Here is a 17,016-nt window from a genome sequence, read left to right on the forward strand (position 1 = left end):
GAAACTGAGTATACATCTGCCAATTGGTTGTCTATTAGGGCTGGCTTTGGCTCACAATAACTTACCATAAACTAAGGCTAATGTGTACATTAATATAAAATCTCAGAAATGAAATCAGGATAAGGCAACTGGATCGTGGTATTTGAAAACCATTGTCTTAGTTCAGTCCATTGTTTCTAACCAAGTAATATGACAATATTGCCTCTCTGTTTTACTTCAAATTACAATATTAGCATCAATCATTTACGTATATGTGGACATCTATATCAGAAGAGGATGTTCATGCATTAAACAAAGGTGAAATGTTTTTAGTGGTTGAAATCCAACGGAAAGAAGGAACGAAATCCAGGGCCATTGATTGGATTCTTAAACTTTCACCACCTTTGGATTATGATTGGCTAAATTGTCATGGACTCATGGATATCGTTTAATGACATCCTTATCGCATAATCTATTAACCAATTGACACTTGTCAACTGTCTATTGGTTATAATTACCATCACTCAATTAGTTAATACTGTTAGAAAGTTAGTTACAAAGGGTATTATTGTAATAATCCATGTAATGTGGATACTATATAACACATTGTAAAGGCTTGTAATAATTCAGAGTGTGAAATATAAAGTGTTCTGAAATTCCTTCATCTCTAAGCTTCTATCCCTCTCTCTCTCTCTCTCTCTCTCTCTCTCTCTCTCTTTCTTTGTAACTCAATTTCTCAGTGTTATGATAATCAACCCTAATACAACCATTTGTCAGACAATACCAATGGCCAATCCGATGGTTTGCTCACAATATTGACGTTATTGCTGACACATACATTTTAATAGAAGTGGGCCTTCTTATTAATTGTATGTAGGATCCACTTGTATTAAAGAGTGTGTCAGCAATAACGTCAATTCCAGAAGTCATCCCAGAAGTGAAGCCATATGCACCAAGTCGAATCACTCCTTCACACCCAGAGTAGGAAAGCCTTAAACAGGAAGGTTTAATTAGAGATGTAAAAGTTTCCTATAAATTACTTGGTGTTTTAATTCAGTTTTTGTTTATATCCTTAATTGTTGTATTAAGCTCCCCTGCCACCTCCAAAAAGCAACATAACATTCACCTTCAGCTTTAAGCAGTAAATAAATCAATCTTACTATTTTAATTTGTTTGAGGTGAATATGAATTGCAATAATACAAAAATAAATTATAAGCTTTTGTAGCAACAATCTTCAGTTCCCTTTCCTTATCAGTTCTTAAATATTTTTTAAGAAGATACTTGATTTCTAATATCTAAGGATTCATTACTCCTTACAGATCAATCACATTTTGACACGTTTACAGAAGTTATGATTTACATGTAAGGAAGAATGAGTCCTTAAATAGAAAGGAGCCGAGCAGATTCCAAATCTATATACAAAACAAAGATCAAATTTTTTCTTTTTCAGCCATTTGGGATTTCAAATCAAAATGGACACTCTAACCCACCTTTTATGAACTGCTCGTACAATGCCCACAGGAGGGCGGCAATGACAGTATCTCTAATCAAGTCCTGGACCAACTTCACAATCCAACCATTAGAAGAAGCATCAGTAGTACCTGTAGGCCTCTGTCCTACAAGGTCCCTAAACCTTAGGTCTCCCAGGTCAGCTAGTAAGGCATATATCACACCATTCATGTGTCCCTTTCCAATAACCCCAACTACTCTCTTACTCTTATTCACAGCTTTGCTCCTCTTTAAAGACCATGCAAGGTACTGAAATATGCAACAACACAAAAACAAAAGTCACTTGTTAACTTTCATTCTGCATTGTATTATAGAATGTTCATAATCCGGGTTGAATTGAGATACTTACAGTGTCTCGCTCATGTATAAGAGGTTGTAGGAGTGAAGGATATGAAGAACTTAGCTGCTTATAAAGCTGAAATGTGCTATCACTTGTACTTGATTCCTACATTGTAATCAAATATACGTTTTGTTTGAATAATTAACTTAATTAAGATCTAGTAAGTATTGAACAGTTGTATAGTTTATTTTTATGTTGTAATATTAATCTTGTTAATCAAACTTTACCCTGTCTAATTCATCATTGAGATTCTTCTTCGACTTATCGGACTGTGATGTTATCCCACGAACAACAGAGCTCACTAAGCTCAGTTTCTCACTCCAAGTCAGAGAATTCCAAGCCCTTTCAAGCTGCAAAAACAAATTATATACAATTTACCAAAATTATACATCATGAACCTTTCTACAATGCTGTTAATTGACTTGCGGTCAAGTTTATCAATCACATATTAAAAACCATACTAATCACTTATCAATAATTGTAACTTTGTAAATACGCATGTAGTGTCAGGAATATCGATACCATCAACAACATGTCCGTATTGAAAAAATGCAGTTAACGGCGTAGTAGAAAAACTTATATATATAGTCCTGTATTACAGTAGGGTTTCGATTTGCGCATACGGTAATTTCAATTGGACGATCCCCCAACACAATTTGAGCACCAACTTCTTCAGAGGCTTTTCGAGCAGATCGAAACTGCAGTCCATTAAAGGTCACATGGACATGGTCACACACCTGATTTCATTTTCAAGCAGTACATTTTGTCATCAATAAAATTTAATTGTAGTCAACTACCTCATCACCGAAAGGACGATTGGTGTCGGATGAAATCTTTGATGAGAAAACAGCCAACAGTACTCGTAACGCTAGAGCAGTTTGACCCCCTATGACATAAAACTAAACCAATAATTTCATCTACACATAAAACTATTAATTGGTACACAAGAAACTGGCTTTTTACCCAAGTTTATGCTTCGACCTACGGCCCCGAAAAACCCAGTTCCACTCAGAGAGAACATATTAGACCTTAGTTGTTGGCCTCCTGCCTCACCATCCATGGAGGCATCAGCATACATAATCCCAGCTCTGAAATTGGGTTCTGCAACAATTTCAGTTAAGATGTGGAGTATGGATACATGAATGATTGAACGTACATAATCAAAATTATAGCAATATTTACTGAACTGTATGACTCGGGGCACATAATCTCGTATTCAAATTGAAGGACTCAAACGTGACTCAGGGAATAATTCATGAACGTCACTACAATTATTCTACAAAATAACAATTGATTAAACTATGTACATATAGTTGAAAAATAAGGGATAATTGCAGCAACAATCCTTGAACGATACAACTCGAAGCACATAATCTCATATTGAAACCAAAGCACTAAGTGCGACTCAGGGTATAGTTCATGAACATTGCTACAATTAACCTAAAAAATAACGATTGCTATTGTAACTATGTAACATTTTGAGATTAAATTCCAAGTCACACTTGCCTGCTTCTACATAGCTCCACCACCACATTATCCGGCTTCACTGCCCGGACCACGCGTTCGACCTCCACCGCAGAGTCTTTAGAAATATGATTGGTTCCAACCAACCAGATAGCCTCCGGCTCGACGAACTCTGCCCTCCATGCCGGGACGGGACCGAACTGGCTCTTCTCGATCAAGAACAAGCTCCCATTCTCAGCCAAATCAAGCAGTTCAGGGTGAGTTCTGGCTATTGTGGCTCTTGAGTCCACTGAAATTTCTGACCTGAAATCAAAGTCCGGCGGTGGAGGTTTGATGGAAACCTTGGAGGGTCTGAGAGGCTTGGGGGTGAGGAAAACTGGGTTGGTGCGGAAAATTGGGAAGCTTGATGATTGAATGGTCTCCATGGATGAGATGAGAGAAGAGACCTGTGCTAGACGGAGAAACTAACTTTTAGATAAGGAAACTAAATTTTAACGGTCGGACAGAGAAAGAGGGAAGAGGTATGTAGTTTTTTTCTTTTTTTTAATTGTTGATAGTGTAAATGTGGGTCTCTTGTGCCCATGAAAAATGGGATTTGGTTTTGTGGATTTAGAGATACATCTTAAGAAATTGGTTTGACAACCTAATAGGTTTTTCCTCTTTTCATTTGTTGTTTCTTGTCTTTTCTTACATAGAACTGAAATGTGATGACAAGAATAATTTAGGAGTTCGTAAATTAACAGGTAAGACGAGATTTTTTTTAGTGTACTGAAAACACGGTCTATTATATTAAATGTCATCACTTTCATTAACCCGTCTTAATTTATGATTTGCTACCATGCACTTATTTGAGGTTGGGTATGTTATATGTGTTTAATTTGACCTTAGTAAAAGGTGATAATGAAATTTTTTTAGCTCAATTGAATTATCTTTTATACAATAAGCTTTAAACATTGCTTAGTTACAATCATACATACAAGACCTGACTCTTTCATTTTTCAATCGCATGGAGAAACACTAGATTTAGTCTAACAAGCAGCATCAAAATAAAATTGAGTAAAATATAGAGGGATGCTAGGTACCTTTTCTTCTTGCATTTTCTACTTGTCTTTCCCACACATCATTTCCACTATCAGATTAAACTACAAAGTTAATGCTTTAAAATCATAAATTATATTCTTGAACTTTTACCTTTAATGAATTTGAGAATTGAAAACAAAACAGATTAATAAGGCCAGGCCACACCCATCAATGTTTCTCTCTCTCTCTCTCTCTCTCTCTGTCTCACTCACTCACTCTTCGACTTCCTCCCTCTAGGCAGCAAGCGACTAGCTAAGTTAAAGACGTCAATGGAGTTTTCTTTTGTGGAACAGATTACACGTATTCCACTTCAAAAAACATCTGAAATTTTGAGTCTTTCACTTATGAATTTTGTTACTGCTCATGGATATATAAAATGCTACAAGTTTTGGTGGTGGTGAAGTCATCCACCCGTTGCCCAGGTTTTCCCCTTCAGAACAAAAAAAGAAAAAGAAATAGGAGGATGGTGGGAGAGTGATTGAGAGATGAGTGGATGGGTTGACAACTGCTCAACGGAATTGGCTACAAATTTTTTTATGACGAATTTTAAATTTTTCGTATCATGGTTTGTTTCGTTAATGTGGATTCAAAACTAATCTGATGGATCGAGCTTTTATATCACAATAAACTAACAATAATGTAATTTAAAATAACACTTTATTATGTCAAAGAAAATTCACCTTGGACACTCTATTCTCTTTTTTATGTTAAAAATAAAACTAGACAATTGTTAATGGTGCTGATGACATCCGTACAGTCAAGCAAAGCAAGGAGTGTGATGTAGATCCTGATAAAGTGATCAGCATGATGCAATTAAATTATGAATATCACCCCCCATATCCCACAACACGTCTTACATTATAAGTATAATACTAATTAAATTTCAAAGGGAAGATCTTGATTAAATGACCAGGTCGACAACAGCTAATCTCTAGCTGCCATAGGAGACTGCTTCAGGGCTTAATACGTGTTCCCTCTGTAATTTTTTATTGTGATGGAAGTATAAGTGATACACCATCTATTTTTATGTAAGTGGTGGGAAATTTTATTTTTTAGATTATTAACTTTTTAACACACATATCTCATCATTTACATAATAACAAATGGTGTATCACCTCGTGTGCCCGTCATACTAAAAAATCTCTCTATTTCAACACCATCTCTCACTCATAAAGTATTAATTCTTAAATCTTAATCATGATTAGTCCTATTTAGTCACACAAAAAGATTTAAAAAGCCAGCAAAAGCTCCGCGATTTTCCCACGCTTCTTACAAAAACAAAACAAACCCCCATTCTTCACGTATAAATAGGATGATCATCTCACATATCCGTTACAATTCATTAATATTTATATCGTGGCATGCATTTGGTCATGAATTCACATATATATAAATACGCATTTGGTCATGAATTCACATATATATAAATACATACATGCACATAAAAATTGTATGTAGATTATACCTTATGGCCAATCCGTATAGCAACGTGCCCAAAACCCCAGTTGACCAACCAACTACAACCTCCAATCCCAATCCCTTTATACAAATTCCTCCGACTCCTCCTAACCCTCCCACATCAACCCTACCTGACGATTCCTCCTCCTCCTCATCCCCGAGACTGGGCGTTCGGTCCCCATCGGGAGGCTCGACATCAGGCTCGCCGAGGGGGCATCCGGTCTACCGGGGAATCCGGTGTCGGAGCGGGAAATGGGTGTCCGAGATTCGGGAGCCACGTAAGACTACAAGGATATGGCTTGGCACTTACCCTAAGCCGGAGATGGCGGCGGCTGCGTACGACGTGGCGGCGATCGCGCTGAAAGGGCCAAATACTCCCTTGAACTTCCCCAACTCGATTCTTACGTACCCGATACCGGCTTCCTCCGCCGCGAGTGACATACGATCTGCGGCCGCTAGGGCAGCACAGTCGAGGGCCAATATGTTAGTTCCCCGGGAGAGGGAGAGCGGAGGGAGATCAGAGCCGGGTGGTGTTGATAATGAGGGTGTTGGTGGGGTGGTGGGTCAGCAGGAGGAGGAGTTTATGGATGAGGAGGCGCTTTTGAATATGCCGAATCTGCTGGTGGACATGGCGGAGGGAATGCTGGTGAGTCCGCCGAGGATCTCTTCCGACAATTCGCCTGAAAATTCCAACGGAGAAAATCTTTGGAACTATTAATTAATTATTTAATCAGATTTTCAGTATCTGGGCTCACTATTTGTATCATCATTCGGACTCAGGAAATAATAAGCGAAATCAATGCTTGCATTGTAACGGATATCATCAGTGATTAAGGGTATGATTCACGAATCGCAATATATTAATTAATTAGTTATTTTTGTGTGTTTTTGTTGGAATTATTTTAGTTTAGCTGCTTCATCACATGTACTGCTTTCTTTCGTTCTTGCAGCTGATTAGTATTATGTTAAAGCTTTTATAATTACTAGCTCTGGGAAATTAATGGTTATTAGGTGATGGATTTTTCTACTACTATATATGATCACAACTAACTAGTTGCATTGCATATACTAGTTTGCTGTTTCTTTGAGTAGTGTGCATGTTGATTGATGACATGAAATGCTCCTGAATGCGCTACTTTCCTTTTTGGATTTGTGATTAGCACCTGAACGTTTAGGTCTTGGTTATAAGTCAAAGTTGCTAAACAAGAGGCAAAATTTGTGCCCAAGATTTAGGGCATATCATATGATCATATAAATACACTATGCATTACCAAAATTACATAAACAATTCTCAATTACTATTTTTGGTGATTGGATTCATTAATGATAGGGTTTAATTAGGAGAAATAAAGAAAGAGATGTTGAGAATTAATCTCACATTAATCAGATAATAGACTTTGCATGAGCTAGCTTATAAGTAAATTAAGTGACTCTCTATATAGCCAATTGGTTTTAATTGTGGAACCCTAACTTTATCCAAGGGAGAGCTTAAAAATAAGAGAAGGAAGAGGAGTAGAATCAACTAGTCCCCTAGTTCATCTGATTTTTTGCTTTGTTTTTAGGTATGATCAGGATTTTAATAGGAAACTAACGGTTTTCTGATTCCATGTTTATAACACATGAGAAAGTTAAGAGGTGAGGGCATGGACATGCTTACTTAATGGAAATGGGAAAAGGAAGGAATTAGAGATTTAGAAATAGATGAAGTATTTGACCAAAAACAGGAAATAGATGGAAGTAAGGGAGGGGATCATAATTTTTAGATATTTTATTATGGATTTTTAGGGTATACTCGCACTTTTTAATTTCATATGTGTCAGTAAACATGTAGAGAAGTTAAGAAGTGAAATTGTTGTCATGTGCAAACCTCAAAATGATTCCAATTCTAATTCTTACCAAGTAAACATGTGCATACCATATTAGTAATTAGATAAATATTATAGAGACACTTGGTACCCGGAATTGCGATTGAAAATTGGGTTTGGTTTTCAGATCAGCATCAGCAATATAAATGAGGAGAAAAGAAGTTATTATCGCTTGCGCGTATATGTACTACATAGTACTAGTCTTACGGATGTAGCTAGGTAGGTATTTGGTGGCATACTTTAACATAAAAAAACTTATTATTTACACTGACGGAGGTACAAGATGAGGGATCAAGATCGTCTCCTGATCTAAGGATGAGGATCCTTCTGATCAAGAAATATGAGCCGTTGGATGAAAATCCAACGATTATAATTATTATAACTTTAAATGGACCCTCTTATTTGTAGCTGTTAGATTTTTATCTAACGGCCCACTCTTTGGTCAGGAGGATCCTCATCCTTAGATTAGGAGAGGATAACTCTTTTTACTTTTCATACATCATTCTTAATTTACGAATATCGGATCAAATGATTGAAAAAAATTAAAAAACACATTAATAAAAATATGTAAAAAGTAAAAATAAATATATGTATAACACCATTCATATTATATGCTGCTGCAACTTGTGGCAGTGTAAACGCTCTATTTCTGGCGGACCTGTGAACTGACAATCAGCGTGGCCCTGTCCTTCTCTCCCCTGTGGAAAAGATTCTTACAGAGATATTATTTCTATAATTCTTGGAATCAAAACATCGTATCTGTCTAAAATGTATACATACACCAGCGCAAAAACACGCAAAAAAAGTAAAAATATCAGTCGTGTTGCCACCAGGTTAGAATGCATAGATTAAGTTGTACACTACAACCGGAACAAAACCCAGCAATTCGAGGCTTCTAGTCGTATGGATCGATTGTGTTGCCACTACTAGAAAATGGCTCTAAAGAGATGCGGATATAAAAGCAGTCTATAGCATGTTAGAGGGGACTAATCAATAGATTTTCATGCCTAATAATGTAAAGTAACCGACATCCGTGGCATGCTTGGCTAGAACTGACATACAAAAATAAGGGTCTGTTCTGGATTTAGTTTTTAGTTCTCATTTTCAAGAGAAAAATATGTGGGAGAATGTATAAAAAAAAAGATTCAAACTTTTACATTTCAAATGAAAGAGAGAAGTCATCAATAAGAAATGGCCATTTGCATGCCGAATCTGCCGAAATCTGCTGGTGGACAAGTAAGGATAAAAGTTTGGGAACGAAGTATGGATCTTATTATGTTGAACTCTCTCACAAATTAGCTTGAAAGATAACAAAGTAACCACTAGCCTCTGCTATAGGAGAAAGATATATAATTAATATTAACCAAAAGATAAGAATGCATTTGATACAACCCAAGAAATATATAGCAATAATATTCCTTCCGGAGCAGAGTCCAGGCTCTCTCCGATGATCTTCTAATTATCGGACAAAAGATACGATCAGTTTCATGTATTACTCACAGGCCAGATATACATACATACATATATATATATGCATGTAAGTATAGAGAGAATCATTTTCTATTTACAGAAAGCTTACTGCGTTACCTCCAAATGTATCCACGCAGATTATTAATGATGCTTTCCTTTCCCTTAAACAATGAGACTCCTCTTGCATCTCTGACTTGATCTATCTCTGAACCTGGAGCTGCATCCTTTCTGGTTGTGATATAATTAAACCAAACCAATAAACATCTAGGAGCGCACGGTTTTAACCTCTTGCCCAAAAGTGGGACTCGTCATATAAACTCTTTGTCACTTCACAATTTAACATCAGTTTTTATGTCAACATCATAAAACATTGTGCTAAAATATGAGATAACAGAGAATTCATGAAGAGTCTTATTTTTAAAAAAATATCATTAAAATTTCTCATATATATACCTATCTTAAACAAACTATGAGAGTTGGCTAAACCAGTTATATTGTCCATATAACTCGTATTTTATTAGGAACACTAGTTTCGGTGATCAGTGATCACACATGCGATGTTCCTAAAATGCACTATTAATTAAGGGCGTATTTGCATCCTAATCCAGCATTTTAATTAGCGCAAATTTCACTCAAAAAAGTGAAAAATGATGACATGGAACTTTTTCAGGCAGACAGAAGATTGTCTTTCTATTTCTCGACATAAAATGCCGATCAAATTAAAGTGTTAAAAAGTTAGGTATGAAAAAGTGGCGGTCTGAAAGGAGAGAGGAATTCTTGTAGGGTTCCCATTGTGAGTATTTCAAAAATCCTTCTATCATATTCGTTCATTATATATTATACGGTCAATTTTTATTAGGTACAATTTATATTTAATTTTAAATAAAAAATTTACAATAATTTATAATCACACGATATACAATGAACGAATATAATTAAAAAAATTTTAAAATCCTCACAAAAATGAGCCGACAATCCTTTAGGTCCAAAAGATGCTGTAGGTTAAAACTTAACGACACCCTGCCGAAAGCCGCTTTAAAAAGTTGCTGACGGTGTCGGATGGTATCGCATAGTGGACAGATGCAATTGATCTGGTCTGGAGGACGACTAGTGTTCCTAAAGTGGCTATAAAAATTATATTAAAAAAATATAATAAATATCAGTTTACTACTTTACGTGATTTTCAATATTTAGTATATCAAATTTTTTTTGTTTCAGAATCAAGCTTAAAGTGTAAATTTTAGGACAGTCTCATACCCGTTAGTCAAACAGTTAATTCTTCCTTTAAGTGATGACGTGGTGGCCATATAGATAATGACTGGACTCCACGTATCGGGTCCAAGTGGAATTTTAATTTTTTTAATTTTTTTTTAATTTTTTTTTTCTTTCTTCGTCTTTCTTTCTTCTCTTTAGAGAAGGGGTTGCCGTAGATTTTTATTTTTATTTTTTTTATTTTCTTCTTCTTCTAGAGGAGTTACGTGGATATTAAAAAATTGCAAAAAATCTGGCGTTCACCCCCTCCCGACCCCCTTCCTCCTTCTCCCTCCCTTCTCTTTCCTACACCCATCCTCCCCGCACACCCACCCATTCCCCTCTTTCCCCCTCCCTTCTCTCCTCTGCAGTCCACACGGAGCTCTCCGACCCCTCCCTCCGATTCCTAACCCTAGCCTCAAAATTCAGAAACCCAGAAAGCTCCGCCGCAACACTATCAATCAATTTCCAGTAAAAATCACAAAAAGTACATACCATAAATGCCCACATTCAAATTCGTACCTCATTATCCAAATTTCAGATTTTTCAGGTGCAAAGCAGCTCAAAACTGCAGCAATCACAATGGTATACACACAAAATTACCAAATCGCCACCGACACTGGCTCCAATTTTCGATTACGAAACCCTAGATCTGCTTCTCTTCTTACAAAGAAACACCAAGTCAACAGAGAAAACGAGAAAAAGAGGGAGAGAGAGAGGTACCGTATGGAAAAGAAGATGCGAAAGTTGGAAGGAAGGAGGGGTGGGAGAGCTCCGTGTGGACTAGGTATCTTCCGGTCGAATCAAAACCAACCATGGCGGACAAGGCAGTCACCATCCGAAACAAGAAGTTCATGACCAACCGCCTTCTCTCTCGCAAGCAATTCGTGAGCTCCTCCATAATTTCTTCCTTTTTGCATCTAGCATTTAATTGGGTTTTGGATCTATAACTTGTGTGTGCATTTGTTAGTGGGTTTGAGCTGTTTTATTTCTTTAATTTTGTTAATTTTCTTTGTAAAGTTGCATACTTTAATCTGGATATGTGATTTTTCTTATGAAGCTGTTATTCACCCAACTGGATTTTTAATTTTAATTTGGCTACTATTATTTTTCTGTGATTTTTCTCTGTAAAATTGCATGCTTTGATCTGGATTGGAGAGAAGAGAGGGAGAAGGAGGGGAATGGGTGGGTGTACAGGGAGGATGGGTGCAAGGAAGAGAAGTGAGGGAGAAGGAGGAAGGGGGTCGGGAGGGAGGGGGTGAACGCCAGATTTTTTTTATTTTTTTTTATTTTTTAATATTTACATGGCTCTATATTGATACGTGGCGTCTAGTCATTGTCTATGTAAACGTCAAATCATCAGTTAACAGTTGATTTAACATTCAAACTAACAGATATATAAGACTATCTCAAAATTAACATTTTAGGTATGATTCTGGGATGAAAAAAAACTTCATGTACCAAATATTGAAAACCACGAAACTTGAGAGTAATAAACTGAGATTTACCCAAAAAATATATTGAGGGAAGATTTACACAGTTCGGATCTTATAGTTAGTAAAAAAATGTGTATTATTTGATAATTTTGCTAAAAACAATATTCTTGAAATTTGGGCTATTTTTTAAATTTTAAATTTAATTATTTAAAATATGTAGTAATTTCTAATTCTTCAATAATATAATAAAAAATACGTATAAATAAGGTGAACTTTGTTTGTATTATCCAAAAATATAACGTATATTAAACATGAAAAGCACGTATGTACATATATAATACGTGTGTGTACGTTGGAGAGTTAAAAACAGTGCAATTTAACAAATTATTAAAATATGTATGGAACACGGAAGTATTGTAAAAATGAGAGATTATATTAACACACTCAAACTACTTCCCTCACATTTTTTTTTTTTTTATATTCTACACACGGATGAGGATCCTCTCCGGATTCTTACAGCCTAGCCGTTCATCGTACATCGTGCGGTCAGTTTTTATTAAGTACTAATTGAATTTTATATTTAAAATTCAAAATAATTTATAACCGCATGATATACGATAAACGGTTAAGATGTAAGAATGCATAAGATCTGCACAATTTGGATCCGGATGGGATCCAAATCCTCTACACACCACTTACGCTTGATAGAAAAATATTAAAATATTAAAAAAAAAATTAAAAACGTGTGGGAAAGTAATTTGAGTGTATGGATATAATCTCTTTTAAAAAGTACATACTTACATGCTTAATATGCGTATTATATGCACTGTTTTAAAAATCTCCACCTAGCGTCACCTAGGCGCTAGGCGGCTGACTATTGTCCCGATTAAAGCCTTGGCGTTCGAAAGTTAAGAAAAAGCGCCTAGACCTATTGAGGCACCCACCTAGACCGCCTAGCCCGCCCAGACCTGCCTAAGTTGCGACTCACTTAGAAAATAGATAACTTTTATTTTACATTTTTATTTTTTCAATAAATTATAAGAGTCTTACTGAATACTTAAATGAACATACATTATATGATTGTTCCCCATGTTTTCATTATGTTTAAATAGCTCATAATATATATGTCATTCTATTTTGTAGGTTATGATGAAATTATATATATTTTAAGTATAAACAAACACTTATTTACACAAAATATAATCGATTTAATTAAATTCGCCTAGTCCGCCTCGGCGCCCGCCTAGACCATGCCTAACCAGCCGCCCGACTAACGCCTAGTGTCTTTTAGAACTTTTAAAATGGGCTCTTATTTGTAACCGTTTGATCAAATTTTAAGAACCCAAATTAGTCAACTATGTGAATTTAGAGGAAGGAATCCAGAAATGATTCCTTTCGTAAAAAAAGTACTACGAATCTTGGGGGACGAGACAACTGTTGCTAAAGCGGCTACAAAAGTAACAAGAAAATAAATAGAAGTTTACGAACCCTACCTCTCTTTCTAATTTTAGTCAAGAATAAAAGGAGCACTCAATCTCTCGAGTAGTCAAGTGAATGTATGGAGCCTCTCCATGTTGGCTGATTGGCTCAAGAAGTTCTGTACGTCCGCAATGTTACAGTATTGACCTTGATAACTGTAAGAAGATACAAATGGCCCTATACTTTTAGTAGTATTCGAACTTTTTGCAAGTCTACATTGCTCAACGCCACAACTCGAATCCACCTCAAGTGCTTGTTGAGCCATAGAGAACAATTTGAGCCCTCTTGAGGACAACTCGAATCTACCTCAAGTGCTTGTTGAGCCATAGAGACCAATTTGAGCCCTCTCTTGAGAAGAATTTGACTCTATCTTGAATGTTTGTTTAGTTATCGCTCTTATCTTTGGTGTTATATTCATTTATTTTTTATTGTATTTACTAGGGGGTTTCTTTTTTATTTTTGAACAATATTTACTAGAGGGTTGGGCTCAAGTTGTTTTCTAGGGAGGGCAAAGAAACAAAGTTTTTAACAAATAGCTTGGCTGCAATATTTTTGAGGCTTTAATAGCATCTCTAATGCAAAGATTCAAATTCTGAACCTATTTTCTTATATTTTGAAGTTTGTAATTCTTTTGTCCAATGCAAGGACTTATATTCTTAGACATATATTATTGTATTTTGAAATTTCGGATTTGAATTTTTTACATTAGAGGGGAAAGCATTGGAGTTTAATTTGACTACTTGAGCATGTGTATCGAAGATGACTGAACTTAAAACACAAATTTTTATTTTTATTTTCTTTATGAATAACATTTTCCTTGTTAGTATGGGCTCCACTGGACTCAAATAGTATATTCTTTCTCAAATTTGGAGTCCACTGGACTCCACTGGACCCTGCCTAGTTCGTCGCTCGACCAGCGCCTAACATCTTTTATAACCTTAATTATATGCAAACTTACTAAGTATGACGTATACACTACTATCATGACGTCGTGTATCACTAATTTAATATTATGTGTAAAAAAATTTACTTGATATATTAGCGATGTATTTGTATCATATAAATTTGAAGACGCAATTATGCAGTAACAAAGTTGCTCTCAAAACTTGGGAGACCACTGTTGCTAAAGTGGCTACAAAAAGTTATATGAAAAAACAGAAGGGGATTCTCTTCGGATCCCTTCCTCCTAATCCACATAGTCAATTAATTTGGACCCTTGAAATTTAATTCAACGGCTAAAATTATTATAACTTTTAAAGTGAGCTCCTATTTGTAGCCGTTGAATCAAATTTTAAAGATCCGGATTAGTTGACTATGTTGAATTTGAAGGAAGAGATCTGGAGATAATCCATTTCTTGAAAAAACCAGAGAGTACTACGAATCTTGGGGGACGAGTCAACTGTTGCTAAAGTGGCTACAAAAGTTCTAAGAAAAGAAAAAAAAAGTTAACGAACCCTACCTCTCTTTCTAATTTTAGTCAAGAATAAAAGGAGCACTCAATCTCTCAAGTAGTCAAGTGAATGTTGATTGGGTTTGGAGTCTCTCCATGTCGGCTGATTGGCTCGAAGGAAAAGAGCGCTAAAGTCCAGTTGATCTATACATTTCAGTGGTCGACGTACTCGTGAATCCTGATGATCACCCTCGAATGGACGGGTGATCAGTGATCACACCACTTAGTTGGGGATGGTTCTTTAAGACATAGTTCATTATCCGTGATTCGTGATACGTCCTCGAGGTTACAGTATTGACCTTGATAACTGTAAGAAGATACAAATGGCCCAATACTTTTAGTAGTGTTCAAACTTTTTGCAAGTTTACATTGCTCAAGGCCCCATAGAGAACAATTTGAGCCCTCTTGAGGACAACTCGAATCTACCTTAACTGCTTGTTGAGCCATAGAGACCAATTTGAGCCCTCTCTTGAGAACAATTCGAATCTACCTTGAGTGCTTGTTGAGTTATCGCTCTTGTCTCTAGTGTTATATTCATTTATTTTTTATCATAGTTACAAGAGGGTTTCTGTTTTTTGAACAATATTTACTAGAGGGTTGGGCTCAGGTTGTTTTCTAGTGAGTCTCAAGCAATAGAAACTAGGCAAAGAAAATTATGAGGTTAGTTTAAGTCTTTAAGGGAGGGTAAAGAAACAAAATAGCTTCGTCGAAATATTTTTGAGGCTTTAAAACCATCTCGAATGCAAAGATTCAAATTCTAAACCTATTTTCTTATATTTTGAAGTTTTTAATTCTTTTGTCCAATGCAAGGACTTATATTCTTAGACATGTATTATTGTATTTTGAAATTTTGGATTTGAATGTTTTACATCAGAGGGGAAAGCATTGGAGTTTAATTTGACTACTTGAGCATGTGTATTGAAGATGATTGAACTTAAAACACAATTTTTATTTTTCATTTATTTTTTTTATGAACAACTTTTTCCTTATTAGCATGGGCTCCACTGGACTCAAATCACATATTCTCTCCCAAATTTGGGTCTCATTTGATTAGAAACCCAAATATAAGTTGTAAGTCTCCGATGTAATGGAGATGATTAAACACATCTTTAGACTCTAATCTTATATTTGAGTCCTAAATCTCCGTTGCATTAGAGAAAAGCATATTTTCAAAATTTTCGATATAGCCTATATGCATGTAAAGTATGGAAAATGATCTTTTAGTTTCATATCTATTAAATTATATAACTAAAACTAAAAACAACAATCAAGATAAATAAAAAGTGCGCACGAAATAAAAAAAAATTGAGTTAAAAGCACTACCCATAAAGCACCACTCCATCTAGATGTGCTACAGGGCAACCAGGCCTATCTCCACAAACCGACTTTAACTGAATCAACCAACAAAATCAAACTTGAATTAAGTCAAGAAAAACTTCCGAGTTCAAACCCTTGATCAACTCCTCTTTATCCATCTAGAAACTAGTTGACGGCCCAAAGAAGAAAAACCGACCCTTGACTTATAAGTACGTCATTCATGATGCACGCCCTTATCAATAAGGGAAAAGATGGTAGGACCAACTCTATAGATAGTAATACTTTAATGAGTCCAAGTTGATATCGGAAACCCTAAACCCTAACTGGGCTCGCGGCCTTAATTTTCCACCCATTTGACGATGCCCTAATTTATAATATGAACCGCAATATAGTAGTTAGAAACCGACTGATTAACTTGATAAAAAAATGGCAGAAGATAAATTGATCAAAAAGCAAGGACGAAGCATAGGTACGGGTTGCATGGGCTCCATGTGGAAATTTTTAGAGAACATACTTAGTTATCTTTAGTTGCCCACAACTCAAACGATTAACTTTATAGTATGCATCGGTATGTAATGGCTAAAAGCTGACTAATTAGCTAAAAATAAAAGTTTGAAAAATGATCGATGAGGAAGGCTGGACCGTCTCAGTACACAAGTGATCTTTGATTGTTAACTATAATATTACAACCATTCAATTTTTAGGCCGCATATCAAGCTGTTTAACGTTCGTGCATGTCATATGATTGAGTATAATCGAGTTTTTGTAAGATAAAACCACATGAGGAAAAGAACTAAAACGATTCTAGAAGAAAGAAAATCTCCTAGGAATTGACGGAACTGGATCCTCTCCTAAGCAGCCCATCTGGACCGTTAAAATTTGATCAAACGGTTCTAAACAGGGGGCTCCTCTAAAAA

At 35.8% G+C, this 17,016-nt stretch overlaps 1 protein-coding gene and 1 pseudogene across 3 annotated transcripts; one reads left to right on the plus strand and one right to left on the minus strand.

Moving 5' to 3' along the window:
- Nucleotides 1-1,261: 1,261 nt before the first annotated feature.
- On the minus strand, nucleotides 1,262-3,865 carry LOC137720987 (TraB family protein). Of its 2 annotated transcripts, none has more exons than XM_088692299.1 (7): nucleotides 3,336-3,865; nucleotides 2,793-2,917; nucleotides 2,627-2,715; nucleotides 2,429-2,527; nucleotides 2,057-2,179; nucleotides 1,839-1,934; nucleotides 1,262-1,738 (listed from the first exon to the last, which is right to left on the minus strand). In XM_088692299.1, the coding sequence occupies exons 1-7, from the start codon at nucleotides 3,716-3,718 to the stop codon at nucleotides 1,448-1,450; spliced, it is 1,206 nt and encodes a 401-aa protein (XP_088548425.1). In that variant the 5' UTR covers nucleotides 3,719-3,865; the 3' UTR covers nucleotides 1,262-1,447. The 2 variants fall into 2 exon arrangements, with proteins under 2 accessions (XP_088548425.1, XP_068316218.2); XM_068460117.2 differs by having other exon boundaries at nucleotides 2,453-2,527; nucleotides 3,336-3,863.
- A 1,858-nt stretch (nucleotides 3,866-5,723) lies between these two features.
- Nucleotides 5,724-6,706, plus strand: LOC137721426 (ethylene-responsive transcription factor ERF027 pseudogene; annotated as a pseudogene). The gene has a single exon (XR_015961428.1). The product of XR_015961428.1 is annotated as an ethylene-responsive transcription factor ERF027 pseudogene (transcript).
- The last annotated feature ends 10,310 nt before the right edge of the window (nucleotides 6,707-17,016 follow it).

This window comes from Pyrus communis, chromosome 1 (assembly GCF_041283825.1).
Source record: "Pyrus communis isolate YQ-2024b chromosome 1, ASM4128382v1, whole genome shotgun sequence".
Taxonomy (NCBI): domain Eukaryota; kingdom Viridiplantae; phylum Streptophyta; class Magnoliopsida; order Rosales; family Rosaceae; genus Pyrus; species Pyrus communis.

Coding starts and splice junctions, on each gene's coding strand:
- LOC137720987 (XM_088692299.1), bottom strand. CDS start 3,718: ATGGAGACCATTCAATCATCAAGCTTCCCAATTTTCCGCACCAACCCA. Junction 2,528..2,626: donor ATCGTCCTTTCGGTGATGAG/GTAGTTGACTAC, acceptor AATGGACTGCAG/TTTCGATCTGCTCGAAAAGC. Junction 1,739..1,838: donor TTATACATGAGCGAGACACT/GTAAGTATCTCA, acceptor TGCATATTTCAG/TACCTTGCATGGTCTTTAAA.